The sequence below is a fragment of the Stylophora pistillata genome, chromosome 10, assembly GCF_964205215.1.
Source record: "Stylophora pistillata chromosome 10, jaStyPist1.2, whole genome shotgun sequence".
Classification (NCBI taxonomy): Eukaryota; Metazoa; Cnidaria; class Anthozoa; order Scleractinia; family Pocilloporidae; genus Stylophora; species Stylophora pistillata.
In genome coordinates, this window is record NC_142528.1 from 24,941,501 (window position 1) to 24,954,915 (window position 13,415).

At 39.2% G+C, this 13,415-nt stretch overlaps 4 protein-coding genes across 6 annotated transcripts in view; 1 reads left to right on the plus strand and 3 right to left on the minus strand.

Moving 5' to 3' along the window:
- The window catches only part of LOC148722379 (uncharacterized), a 6,322-nt gene extending 884 nt beyond the window's left edge, over positions 1-5,438 (plus strand). The window contains exons 2-4 of one of the 3 annotated variants that reach the window (XM_088735678.1): positions 265-332; positions 4,042-4,111; positions 4,917-5,438. In XM_088735678.1, the coding sequence (XP_088591804.1) occupies positions 318-332; positions 4,042-4,111; positions 4,917-5,266 (435 nt within the window). In that variant the 5' untranslated portion in view covers positions 265-317 and the 3' untranslated portion in view covers positions 5,267-5,438. Of the gene's footprint in view, positions 1-206; positions 333-845; positions 983-4,041; positions 4,112-4,916 lie in introns of those variants that run through there. The other 2 variants (XM_088735679.1, XM_088735680.1) reach the window with 2 other exon arrangements.
- The window catches only part of LOC111321447 (uncharacterized), a 21,336-nt gene extending 11,263 nt beyond the window's left edge, over positions 1-10,073 (minus strand). Inside the window, exon 1 of the mRNA XM_088735677.1 lies at positions 9,701-10,073. The gene's annotated coding sequence lies outside the window, so the exon portion shown is untranslated. The remainder of the gene's footprint in view (positions 1-9,700) is intronic.
- On the minus strand, positions 1,500-4,919 carry LOC148722380 (uncharacterized). Its single transcript, XM_088735676.1, has 2 exons — positions 4,503-4,919; positions 1,500-3,579 (listed from the first exon to the last, which is right to left on the minus strand). Exon 2 carries the CDS (start codon positions 3,070-3,072, stop codon positions 2,026-2,028), a length of 1,047 nt encoding a protein of 348 aa, XP_088591802.1. The 5' UTR covers positions 3,073-3,579; positions 4,503-4,919; the 3' UTR covers positions 1,500-2,025.
- LOC111347549 (E3 ubiquitin-protein ligase TRIM45) lies at positions 6,087-9,679 on the minus strand. Its single transcript, XM_022954779.2, has one exon. It carries the CDS (start codon positions 9,382-9,384, stop codon positions 7,183-7,185), a length of 2,202 nt encoding a protein of 733 aa, XP_022810514.2. The 5' UTR covers positions 9,385-9,679; the 3' UTR covers positions 6,087-7,182.
- Positions 10,074-13,415: the final 3,342 nt, after the last annotated feature.

Genomic DNA, 13,415 nt, shown 5'->3' on the forward strand with positions numbered 1-13,415 from the left:
CATGTTGTGCAACTTATGAAACTAAAGCCATCAAAGTTATGGTACAGGCCTGAAATTTTTTTCAGGTCTGATTTTCACTATTGCTCAAATAGTGCTTTACTGCGAAGGATCGTTCTCATATACGTCTCATAACCGCAGTTCACACATATGTTTCATATGTTTGTTGTTGTTTTAAGTCAAGTAAAGTAAATTAAGTAAAAACTGTTGCATGAGACTTCTTTTCTAATTTCATGTTCACAGTGTATTTTTTTTTAATCCATATAGGGACAAGATAGCTCAACAGCACAGCTATCTTGCAGTCAAACATAATCTTTGACATGCTTATGATGAAGGTGAGCAATAAGTAATTAAGTGTTAATTACCAGTAACAAATTTGCTCTTAATCCAAAGCTTTCAGCAGTAAAAATCATGGACAACAATCACTTTCAAGCAACTTATTACCTTTTTTAAATGACCTGACTTTTTTTTAAGGGAATAAAATAAATTAGGTAAGAATGCTTGATCAAAATACTTTATAAATGTACTGTAATCTTCCAGGATTGTAACAATTTCAGAGCAACTTTTTTCTTGTGAAGAGTACTTGTTACCTCATCTGATAACTCATAGTCATTAGCATTGGGAAGCCGGTTATTCTGCATTAAGAAGGCTACATCCCACACTTTTAAATCAGATTGTAGTTGCTTAGTGGCCTTCAGGACAAGAACTTGTATTTTTGCCAGGTGGTTTTCATACCTGCTGGCACAATATCTGAATTTGGGGTTGCGGTTTAGGTTGTTGCATAATTTTTCAAGCTGTATGACCTCAGGTGTTTTGCCTAGTACAACCTCTGCTGCTTTTGCTGTTTTTGAAGTCAGGGGCTGGTTACCTTCATCTGACCTAGAACAAGTCTCATGCTCTGAAAGCTGTGGAAGTTGGTTTTGCTCTAGAGGCTCTTTGCTATTTTCTTGTGGTTGATGTTCCTTTCCTTGTTCTTTGTCACTCTGTAAGTGGTCATGTAAGTTTTCCAGTTGTAATTCTTCTCTAAAAATAACTGCAGCAACTTCCATGTCATCACTATTGTCTATGTCTTCACAAGATGGTTCTTGAGAAAAAGAAAAAATAAGGGACTAGACTATAATTTAATTGCTACTTTTGTTTTATCATGTGAATGAATATGTTGTATGTATTTTGGTTGCTTATTTTCCTTCACATTTTGTGTACATGTGCATTTTTACATGTTTCATTTCACTGAAATTTTGTCATTGATTACTCTAATAACTTGAATGCAAAATACCTTGTGGTTTGGTACTGGGATCAGTTTCTGCTGGCTGACATTCTTCAGCAGCTGAGGGGCTGTCATCATTGCCATGTAACTTGTTGTAAACTAATAAAGGCTGATAGTTTCGAAAGAAACTGTTTGGGGCTGCGTCGGTGGGAGTAACGAAATAATTTGGATAGATCAACAAAGTTGAAATGGTAAATTGGCCACCGTTTACGGTGGCCAATTTACCATTTCAACTTTGTTGATATATCCAAATTATTTTGTTGTAAACTAGTTGCCCACTCTTACTTCTCAGCTGGTATAGAGGCAGTTCTTTAGGTTTCTCAGAACATTGTTTCCAAGCAGTCTCCAAGCTGGTTTGAATGGCTTTGACTGAACTAGACCTGAAATGAAAGACACTGAGACCCTCTGGGTGATGTGTAGCTTCACTAGGACCATCATGGAACTCTACTAAACCATCATCTTTCTAGTGCCACCAAACCCCTGGTCCTGGAAGGAGGAAATCACCTATTACCTCCAGCTGAGCCTGCCATAATCTTGCCTTCTTTGTTAACAGGTCTTTGCTTACTGCTGTGTTGGCTCTATCAGGTAACTTATTTGCCAACTTTGTTATATCCTGTTCTTGAAGGCTGACTGTATTTTCTTCTGCAGTGATATCTTCTCCCAGTATGTGAAGAAATGCATTCGGCACCAAATCTTCTGCATGTTTGCTCCATGTCTTTCTTGTTATGTCTACAATTCTGTCAAAAAATCTTTCAAATCACTCAGCATTGATGGATGAAAGACACCAGCCTGCAGATGACAGATGCATAATGCACAGCACTGTGATAGTAGATACCATACAATTTACGAATGGTCATGGTCTTGGGTGGGGTTAGTATGGCCCTCATTGCCAGTGCATGTTTGAATGAAAGGTTTGCAAGTCGCAGGATCTGCTTTGGGCATCTGGTGTCTTCTTTGGCGTAAAATATTCCCATCATCTCAGCAAGTATTGTCAGTAAATCCATCACACTGTTGTCTGCTTTTCCAGTTAAGAGAATGATTACCTGCAGAAGTGCTCGACGATAGTCTGTGCAGCGAAGCTTGTCTTTTTTTAGGGCAATGGATAGTGTTTCCTTCAATGTCAGAAGTGTGTCCACATCTGTGATGTGATGAGGGAGCTCTTCTAACACATGTGAAATGTGATTTAGGCAACAATGAAGTGGTTCAAAGAATAAGACTTCATACTGATTTAGGTTTATTTCTTCTAAACTTAACTGGCTCTCGACATACAACAATGCAGGAACTCTGCATGTATCCCCAAGCAATTCTGTAAGTTTCTCTTGCAGCTGTTGCTTTGTGCCACTTTCATCTTCCCCTCTTGCTCGTTGTTCTCCTCTCAGCTGCTCAACTTTTAGGTTTTTGAAAGGGTAAAGACCACCTTTTTTCCCTTCAGGACCTGTAAGAACAAGGTTTTGTTTTTCTTCCAGTGTCTTGTATTTCCAATGTGACGTATACTCAAAGTCAAATGAACTACGCATGTCTCCATCACAGCCAACACAACCCCGATGGCCACCTTTCTGAGTTCCATCTTCAAACTCAACGCTTGGATTATCTCCATTCATGAATCTCATTGTAGCCTTAATCTTGACATCTCCAATCTGAACTTCCTTTGCTAGATCTATGAGACATTCTCTTCTTGTTGGTATGAATAGTACCTGGTCAGCATCTGAACTGCCACACATTCCTATCATGTACAGATGAGGCTGTTCTATTTCTGCTTGTACATCAATTTTTTTTTGTGTTGGTATTTTTGGCCAGGTATTCTTCATTTGTCAGGTGAAGGGCAGGATCATACATTTCACGCACCAGGAATAACATGATCCTAGTACTTCCAATTCCAGCATGATCGTGCCATAATAACCAGTGCCGGGTTCTCTCTACCTTTTTCAATTGAGCAAGCAACTTATCAGGCTCTTCACTTGTATTTGCCTCATTAAGGGAGGCAAGTCTTCCTTTTACTTCTTCTTGGCTTAGCTTGCTGTATTCATCATCTGATGTGATTCTCATATATTTTTCATTTCTTTTCAAGCATCTCTCTCTTATTTCAAACAAGGGATACTTTCGTGCTGTCAACTTGCAAGGGGGCTTCTCAATTTTTCCCTCTGGTGTAATGACAAGTTTGATGTATTCAGTTTCCAGTACTGGTATACCCAGGTTGAACTGCCCTGCAGCTATCTTATCCAGTATTTCTTGTCTGATTTGGCTGTTTGGCCGATGAACAGGCATGGAAATCTCCCCACCATCTTGCTTTTTTATTGCCCTTCGAATTCTCGCTCCTAGACAATGCATATACACATAAAAAATACATTACTTGTTTCCTTTATATTAAGTTTTTGCAAAACCCACATGTTTGTTTGTTTTATTGATTTTTTTGTTTTAATTTTTTATCTTGTTGTTGTTGCTTTTTTAAGCATAAAGGTCAGATTACTGTGTTTTATTTGAATAAAGTGGGAATACACCTGCGGTACATGTCCTTTGCATTTGTAGGTTGTTCATAATTGATGTGCATTTCTTGAAAGCCACCTGAAAAAGTTACAGCATGTGATGGCTTTGATATATCACAAATTTTTAAGAGCCGATAAGGCAAAAAGGGACTAGGAGTGGGGCAATGGAGTGTTGAGAGGGTAGTAATAATTTGTTTCTCTTCTAAAGCAAAGAGAGATCTCAGCTCCCGGTGGTGTTCATTCCTCTTCTCCTGGACAATATTTTTGATGTCATTTTTTTTTTTTTTATCACAGAAAATGCTGTTAACATCCAGTAACACTGGAATCTGGTCAAGTGTAGTGGAGAATCAGTATAAGCAGCAAGGTATAAATCCTGGGATAAATGTTGTTCAACATAATTGACTGACTGACCATCAAGTGAATACATACATGTAAGAGGATTGGCTATATAAGTGATATATAATTATCAAGAGAATGCACTTGTAGCTGGTAAATGTTTTGAGGTGGCTTTATATCTGAATTTCTTGTTTCAACTAGCCATCTCAACAGTAACTGCAAATTACATTATGGATTAGGAAGACTTTAAACTTGATTATGATTCTGAGTAAGAGGTCAGTTTGTTTTTCTTTTAAATGATTTTTATATGTATGGAAGGGTTTACGTGTATACCTTAAGTGTCTGTTAGAGTACAGAGTGACATGGATCTTCATGCACAATATTTAATTTGCTGGTGTTCATAATGACAAACTACTTACTCTTTTTCTGATCAAATGTATCAGTGTTGACTCCCTGGGACTTTAGGTACTCCTTCAAAACTTGCCCAGCATTGGGTGGTGGAACTCTTGCCCCTTTTCTTCTTATTTGATACTCCCTGGCCTTCTCAGACTAGTTCACTGTCTTCCAGTCGTTCACATCCAGCATTAGCTGCTCTAGGTTTCCATCCACAGTACTGGGAACGTGTGACCTCTTCTGTCGCTTCGGGCATTTTTTACCCTCCCTTTGGCTTCATCAATGGTTTCAAAACATTCTACCATTCTTTGCCTTTTCCTGGCTGCAAAAGATGTTCGTTGAGCCAGGTGAAGGTTGACATAATTTTTTTTCCAGGAATTTTCTACATTTTTTTTTTAAATTTTCTCTTTTCTTTACGGATTTTTTTTTTGCCTCAACAGGTGAAACTTTCTTTGTCAACCCAGCCTCGGGAACCATGGACATTACTTCTCCAAAGGACTTTCCCAGTCGCTCCTTACATACAGAGTCGAATTCCTTGTATATCACTGACCCTACGTTTTTCACTTCTTTTTGTGTTGGTGTGAAGATTTTTTTTCCTGAAAGCTCTTTGGCTCGGCTTTTTACTTCTGTGAATGCCTCGCTTCTGCTCGCCACACAACCTGTGCTTTTTTTGAAGAGGCTACTCTCTACTGGTGTTGTTAAGAGACAGCATTTGCATTCCTTCGACTTGGTGCAGAGTTTTTTTGCCTTGGGCAGTCTTCTGCCAGCTTTCCATAGAATATGCTTCTAGATACCATTGCTTTTTTTCTGGCTGCGACCACTGTGAAATTTGGCTATCGATGGCCTTATATTTCTTGAGAAAAAGACCTATCGATGAAAATGTACTTTTTTGTAATTGTGCTTCATTTTTCTACCTGTAAGTATTTAGCGACCTTCAAAAGATTAATGGAAAGAAACACTTACTTTTGCTCACATGTATATGGGGATATCCTTCGAAATGTTCCATGTAGAGCCGATATCTCTCTTCCAATTGCCGGCTTTTGTACCCCTTTGCTGATTCATTTTCGTTTCTTGAAATTTTTTTTCGGGCAAGGGACCTAGTATCCCATAAATAAACACGAGCGAATCCGCAGTCAATCCCCATGTCAATTTACATGTTGTTTCTATTTTCTTTTTCACTCAATTTTTGTACTTTTTTATCGTTTTTTTGTACGACACGAAATTGGACAGACGCCTCCAACTGAGCCGGCGGGAAATCAGTGCAAAGTGCACATGCAAATTATCTCTCCATTAAGATGGGGTGGGAGGGGAGAATTTGAATTTTGAAGAACCTTGTTTTTCACTCTTTTCTTGCTGCCAGGCCAGTTGAAAGCCCAGTTCATTTGTTACCAACAGATTTTTCATAAGACTTAAGGGGCTATAATTTTTAAACCTATGGAGCACTAACACTAGCAGTTATTTCTCCCTTCCACCTCCCTCCTGCAGCTCAATTTTGTTACATGTTGTGGGTTGATTTCGCTGTCGTGTGAAGAGAAACATTAAAGCTGTCGTATCAGTATTTGACTACATGGGAAACAATAACCCATGCAGTGAGTCCCACAGTACATCTCTTAATTTAATTTAGCATCTTTTATTTCCTTTCGGTCACGGACGCGGAAATTGCGAACAAAGCAACAAACAATTTGAAGTAATGTTATTGAAGTATTTCAGAATCCTTACAATTACAGGAGTTGAAAACATTCTATACTAGAACAGTAAATGATAATTCGTTCGTTTTTTGGCTTGAGAAGCCAGCAGTTTTACTTTCCCATCAGAGATTGTCCGGTGATCGACCTTCAGACGCTTCACACGACTGTAATCATATTTAATTTGCTCCTTCTTGGTCAGCGGTATAATGTGGTCGTCAAGTCTTATTCATGTATTATGTTCGAAAAGAAACAAAATGGCTGCTTCTTTCGTAGTTCATAAAGGGGTAGTCAGAATGTTATCGCCGGTGCCGAAGTTTCCATTTCAAGCAGTTATTTTTAGCGAAATGGAAGAAGGTGTTGATAAAATTTATCTTCACGTTTGGAATGAAGTGCCGAGTAGAGTTGATAACAATCTAAAGACCATTAAGTTGAGAAAAGTTCCTTCTCATCTCCTAAAAATCTCGAATCTGTTTTTTAAGGAACAAAGGAAATTCATTCCAAACGTAGATGGCTAGCATTTTTTAATGAGTATTTTTCTCATTCATTGATCAGTAACGAGCATGTGTAAATCTTACCAATTCCGATAAAAACCGATTGAGTAGCGTTTGGATCACGTGACCCGACACGTGACTGTCATCGTTGGCATTGTTGCCAAAAGGTAAAAGTTCGTATGGAAATCTATCGTCCATGAAAGTTTCAGCGCAATCAGCTGTATATTTATGGAGATACGGCTGTTTATTTTCTTAAGGCAATTTAATCTCCTGACCCAGGCCTTAAACTACTTAAGTCCGTTTTCCGCGGCAAAGCCTAGTGCGTGCACAGACGTTATCCAGCTCTGTCCGTCTAGACATGATGAAGTTCATGTTAGTAATATTTCGATGTTTAATGCACGCGCCTGTAGGATCCCTGAGCAAATCATATTCATTGTACACATTATTTGCTGAGTGTGATGATGACAGTTATTATTTTGTAATTCCTTAATTATTATTCCATTTTAAACAAACATTTTTTTCAACGTCTATTTCAAGAAATAAATTTTTCCATCCGAACAGTTACACACCAAAATACGACCATCAGGTGTTGTAGCTATTGCTTTCGGATTTCCTAGCGTAGTAACAGTTTTGCCAACAAAGCGACCTTCCATTGTAAACTGCTGAATGCGTCCATTGCTAAAGTCACACACCAAAAGACTGTGATGGTCGCCATATTTCTCAATACACAAACCCCATGGAAATGAAAACTGTCCATCTGCTTCACCTTCTTCTCCAAACTTGTACAAGAACTTCCCTGAACTGTCAAACACTTTCAAACAATGGTTTTCTATGTCAGATACAATGAACTTGTTTTTGTGATAAATGCATCCACTAGGTGTGTCAAGTTTTCCATGGGCATTGTCTCCAAATTTGAACATGAATGTACCATCTTTATTCAAGACCTGGATTCTGTTGTCACAAGAATCCACTACAACAATATGTCCTTTATCATTCACACAAATACCTTGGGGACTCTGAAATTCGCCATCTCCAGTCCCTTCCTTTCCAAAGCTCTTCACAAAGTTTCCTGTCTGTACATTGAATTGTTGAATGCAGTGATTCTTTTCATCCAGGACCAGTAGCTCGTCATTATTCAAAAATGTGACTCCAGCTGGTTCTTTCAGCTGCCCATGGCAGCCACATTTTCGCACAAAATTTCCATCCTTATCAAATATTAGAATACAGTGTTTTTCAATGTCACTTACAGCGATTGTTCCTTTGCTGTTGACCGCAATCCCATTTGATTCTTTAGGAATTTCTCCCTTTAGTACCAACTCTCCTACAACATCAATTCGTCGTTCCTTCACGTAGACCCTGAGAGGACTGGTAACAAGTTTGTCCCCATTTATTTTGACTGTGATGCTGTAGGTTCCAGGGACTTTGGGAACAAACTTCACTTGAAAATTTTCCTCTCCGTTCACATTATTTATTAAACTTGCTACATCTTCAGTGGGTTCTATGAGCACTTTGACGTCAGATTTACTCTGACCTCTATTTGTAAGCTCCTCTTCACTCTTTGATTTTGGACAGATCAGAAATTCTGCTTTCAAACCAGCTTGGAGATTTTCAGTTAGTCCTTCTATTGTCCAAAGGCGTGTGTCTATTTTACTGGTTGTCACGAAGCCTGGGCTTAAATTCTCAATCGAAAAAGTTGAAATAAACTTGACAAATGAACCAACCTGAAGTGCTGGCACTGCGGTCATGGTGAGATCAACAAATCGCTCCTCCAAACTCTTTTTACTTTTCATAATATCTGAGCTTGAGCTTCTCTGAACAAGGTTATTGGCAAACTCAACTGCTTGCTCAAGCTGTTTCATCAAGGACTCTACTCGCGCATTCATAGAGTTTATTTTCTCCATTCTCGACACGCGTGTATTCTCGAGGACTTTTGTAGCTTCCCTCTCGTGTTCTCGAATCTTCGAGATCATTTCTTCGGCTGTTTGTGAAACCTCATGTTTTGCAGCGGTGATATTTCGTTCCAGCTCAGTAGCAACCCGTTGAAAAGTTTTAATCGCATCGCTGCAAACTTTCATCTTTTCTTCTATCGACTCGACTTCCGCCAAAATGTTGGCTTTCTCGGCATCCGCTGCTTTGTCGAGCGGATCAATATTATGATTCTTGTGATCAGTGTTTATGCAAACTTGACAAACACAGTTTTGACATTCAAGGCAAAAGAACCTGGTTACTTCTCTCTCGTGGTAAGGCTGAGGGCAAAAGGACTGACGCTTTAGCAAGGCCTCGTAGTCTGCGGGTTGAAACTGTTTCACTGCCGTCACTTTGTGTCCTTGAAAGGCGCTTTCTCGAAACAATTCGTGTGCATTAACACAGTCATGGCACAATAATTTCTCGCAAGCGAAGCAATAACTGATCTCGGCGCTCTTTTTCTTACAAATACCGCAGCTGATTTGACTTCCATCGCCACTTTCTCGAACAGCAAGAAGACTCAACAAACTGTTTTGCAGAAAACCAGTCGGCAAGTTATCGAAACAATTTTCTTCAGGGATCTTAATTTGTGCCTGACAATCGGGACATCGAAACTGTCCTTGTCTTTGAGTTTTCAAAGCGTGTTCCTCCAAACACTTCAAGCAGAAGGTATGAAGACAAGCTATGGTCTTTGGTTTGGTGTAAGTATCCAGACAAATGGAACAAGTGACATGTTTCTCGAGATTCTTCAAGAGGGACTCCATTGCGAAGACAGATTACGAAATCAGAGCGAAATGAAACCACAGGTAGCCCAAGCTCCCTACTAGAAAAGCGGACGTGACTCCACAGGGAGCCCAGACAAGCGACGAGTCTGGTTGTTTATTCGAAATATAAAGAAATGTCTTGGAGAATATTGAAAAGTCTTAGTACACAGGCAGCCCAAGCTCACTACTAGAAAAGCGGACGTGACTCTTAACGTGTTGCGCAACGTTTTATATTTATAAAGGTTTGTATGAGATGTTAGCGGTTTGCCTTAAAAGAGAGAAAAAAATGTCTTGTTTTGAAATAAAATGGGCTTACCTTGTTGCTTTGTTGTTTTCCTTGTTGATTCCGAGCGTCTTAGGCCATTTTGAAGCGTTTTCGGCGAGTTAGCGCTATGTTGGTGTTCAACTGCTAAAAGAAAGACAAGGCCGGAAACCTATTTTAGAAGTGTCCGTCGCCCGAAGCAAATAATTCCGCCAAAAAATTACCACCAGTCTCGATTCCTCCAGAAAATCAAAGCAGAGATGCTGCAGTTTCATTTCCATTCACTCGATTCCCAATTCCTCCCACAGATCTTTCACTAGCGATGCTTTTATCTCCAGATCGATCGGCTTTCCAATTTCGAATTTGGCTGCTTGAAACATTTGCGGCCCGTTGGCCGATCGCACAGTATGTTGGGTAACAAAAATAAGCCCGGCGAGGGTAGCCAACAACCTGCAGTCGACAAACAAACCAGTTAGCTCCCCTGGTCCCCTCGAGAGGTTTTGTCAAGACCGCATTGTTTTGATCACACCTTTCCATTCCATGTTGATTGGTCGATCACAACAATACGGTCTTAACAAAACCTCTCGAGGGGACCAGGGGAGCTAATTGGTTTGTTTGTCGACAACACGTCGCTGGCTACCCTCGCCGGGCTTATTTTTATTACCCAACATACTGTGCGATCGCAAATGTTTCAAGCAGCCAAATTCGAAATTGGAAAGCCGATCGATCTGGAGATAAAAGCATCGCTAGTGAAAGATATGTGGGAGGAATTGGGAATCGAGTGAATGGAAATGAAACTGCAACATCTCTGCTTTGATTTTCTGGAGGAATCGAGACTGGTGGTAATTTTTTGGCGGAATTATTTGCTTTGGGCGACGGACACTCCTAAAGTAGGTTTCCGACCTTGTTTTTCTTTTAGCAGTTGAACACCAACATAGCGCTAACTCGCCGAAAACGCTTCAAAATGGCCTGAGACGCTCGGAATCAACAAAGAAAACTACAAAGCAATAAGGTAAGCCCATTTTATTTCAAAACAAGACATTTTTTTCTCTCTTTTAAGGCAAACCGATAACATCCCATACAAACCTTTATAAATATAAAACGTTGCGCAACACGTTAAGAGTCACGCCCGCTTTTCTAGAAGTGAGCTTGGGCTGCCTGTGCTTAGTATCGTAAACTTATATCAGGAAATGTCTTGAGTTAAAGCTCAAAATAAATGTAAACCTCTCTCACTTGCTGTGTATTGTCGTCAGTCTGTGACTCTAAATGGCGAATTTGAGCGATTTGGTGGGTTTTGCGTCGACTGTTACCATACGTCTTTAAAATTCTTTCTTTTAACAGTCGTTCTTTAAAAGTCTTTCTTTTAAGAAGTCTTTAAAAGTCTTTCTTTTAACAGTTGAACACCAACATAGCGCTAACTCGCCGAAAACGCTTCAGAATGGCCTGAGACACTATGGAATCAACAAAGAAAACATCAAGGCAATAAGGTAAGCCCATTTTATTTCAAAACAAGACATGTTTTTCTCGATAACATCCCATACAAACCTTTATAAATATAAAACGTTGCGCAAACACGGTAAGAGTCACGTCCGCTTTTCTTGTAGTGAGCTTGGGCTGCCTGTGAATGAAACACACCCGTGTATTGATTGTGAATCCGAGAAACATCAGTCAGATGAAATATGATAGCTTTGTATTTTGGCCGACCAAGCAGACCGAAAATTGTGACCTTTTATTTTTGGAGCAGATATTTAGTTGCAAAACAAGTTGTATCAGTGCCCTTCAACAAAAGCTCCTGTTCCATTCCTTACTGTGACTCATAGCAGACATGTTTTGCACATGAAGACGAGGCTAGTAAGTCAAAAACAATGGTAATTCAAATTGACTCCATATTTTGATTCGGTGAATGAACTTTCTTTTTGCAGTGAATATTCCATCTGAGAGTTATTGCTCAGCAGTGATTAGATACGTGGGCTTCAAAGAAAGTTCAGTTAAAGAATTTGTAAGATTAGAAATAAAAATCAATTGATAAACTTAATTAATTCACACGTTACGCAGCATAAGTTACTTATTTCATTTTAAATGATAGACATGTTAGAGCCCTGATGAAAAACGGATTATATGCAAAATGCCTGAGTTTCATGTGAAAGAATGCGAGCTCTAAAACTCTGTCCGCAAACGAATGGAAGGTATCCAATCTATTTTCATTGAGCCGGACGCGCAATCCTGAAAGTACTCGAGCTAGTCATAAAACCTTGATTTTAACAAAGGTTAATTAATTTTTCAGCCTTCAATAGTCTCGAGGGTCCCCCTCATCACGAATAGATAGGACCCAGCTGGTCTTGATTATCGTCATGCAATTTTTCCATTCAAAGTAACTCAGGTGTCACGGACTTATCACGATATCTATCGGAATCCGGCGCTAACCGCCAAAAATATGACCTGATGCCTTGCTCACAAAGAACGTCTGTTGATAAATAAATTAGTTGTTGCAACTATTCTTGGTCAGAAAATGGAAAAAAAACAAAAAATTACCTTTAATTTTCCAGGACCTTGAGCACTGATGAGAAAGATATCCTTTGTTTATGGGGTCTGGGCGCAATGTACTTATCTAGGACTATTTTGGTGGTCATTAGATTCTTCGATTTCTCGTGATTTTTTTTCAATTAAGTTTTGTGTTTAACTGATTCAAATGTAATATAGTTGCTGAAGGCAAAGACTGCTAACAAAATCCCGAAATAATATCTTCATCTCTTCTTTATTAAATCAATTGCACAGTTATACTTTTTTTTGTCACAGCATTATTCATCAATGCAAACTCCCCCGAGATCGAATAAAACATTCACAACTAATGATAAATTTACAGTCCATTTCGATTACAAGTAATGACATGCCGATAAATTATATCAGTTATGACTGTTGCAATGTCTTTTTTCCTCACATAAGAAGTTTTGTTGAGTCAAAACATCAATCACTAGTTAACAAATGGTAAACACCACAGCGTACACTATTGAGTTATGGATGCACGCGGGAGGTTGCTAAGCACGAAAGAAGCGTAAGAGTCGCTCGAGGCGATAGCCGAGAGCGACTCTAGCTTCTTGAGTGCTTAGCAAACCTCCCAAGTGCACCCATAACTCAATAGTGTACGCTGTGGTGTTTACCATTTGTTTTATAACATAACATTGTAGCTAAAGAGTTCCCTTTTATTTAACAAATCTTACGTGACCAGCAAAAACAAGCGTGCGCGGAAAAATAGTCTTTGCATTTGCTCACGTCAGCCGCGAACACCTATGGACAAATGGGGGACGCTAAATTGACCAATCAGAGCGCGCGCTTTACTTTGGTTATGTTATAATGATTTATGTTAATACAGTTATCATCAGAGATATTTGGAAAATTTACAACCAAATAAACAGGTCTACCAGGATAGACCAACATGTTTCTCGAGATTCTTAAAGAGAGACTCCATTGCGTAGGCAGATTATGAAATCGGGGCGAAATGAAACACACCCGTGTATTGTTTGTGATTCCGAGAAACATCAGTCAGATTAGATATGATAGCTTTGTTTTTTCGCTAATTAAGCAGATCGAACCTTGAGACCTTTTATTTTTGGAGCGAATGTTTAGTAACATAACAAGTAGTATTTTATTTAATTATGGCGCTTGTTCCATTCCTTTTTTTGACTGATAGCAGTTAAAAAGGAGCTTTTTATACATTAAAAGTAATTGATGTCCTAGAAGAAGGAATTCCCCTCTGTAGATTTCCAACAGA

Bases quoted from the DNA above. Each gene is read 5' to 3' on its own strand.
- LOC148722380 (XM_088735676.1), bottom strand. From the start codon at position 3,072: ATGAAGAATACCTGGCCAAAAATACCAACACAAAAAAAAATTGATGTA.
- LOC111347549 (XM_022954779.2), bottom strand. From the start codon at position 9,384: ATGGAGTCCCTCTTGAAGAATCTCGAGAAACATGTCACTTGTTCCATT.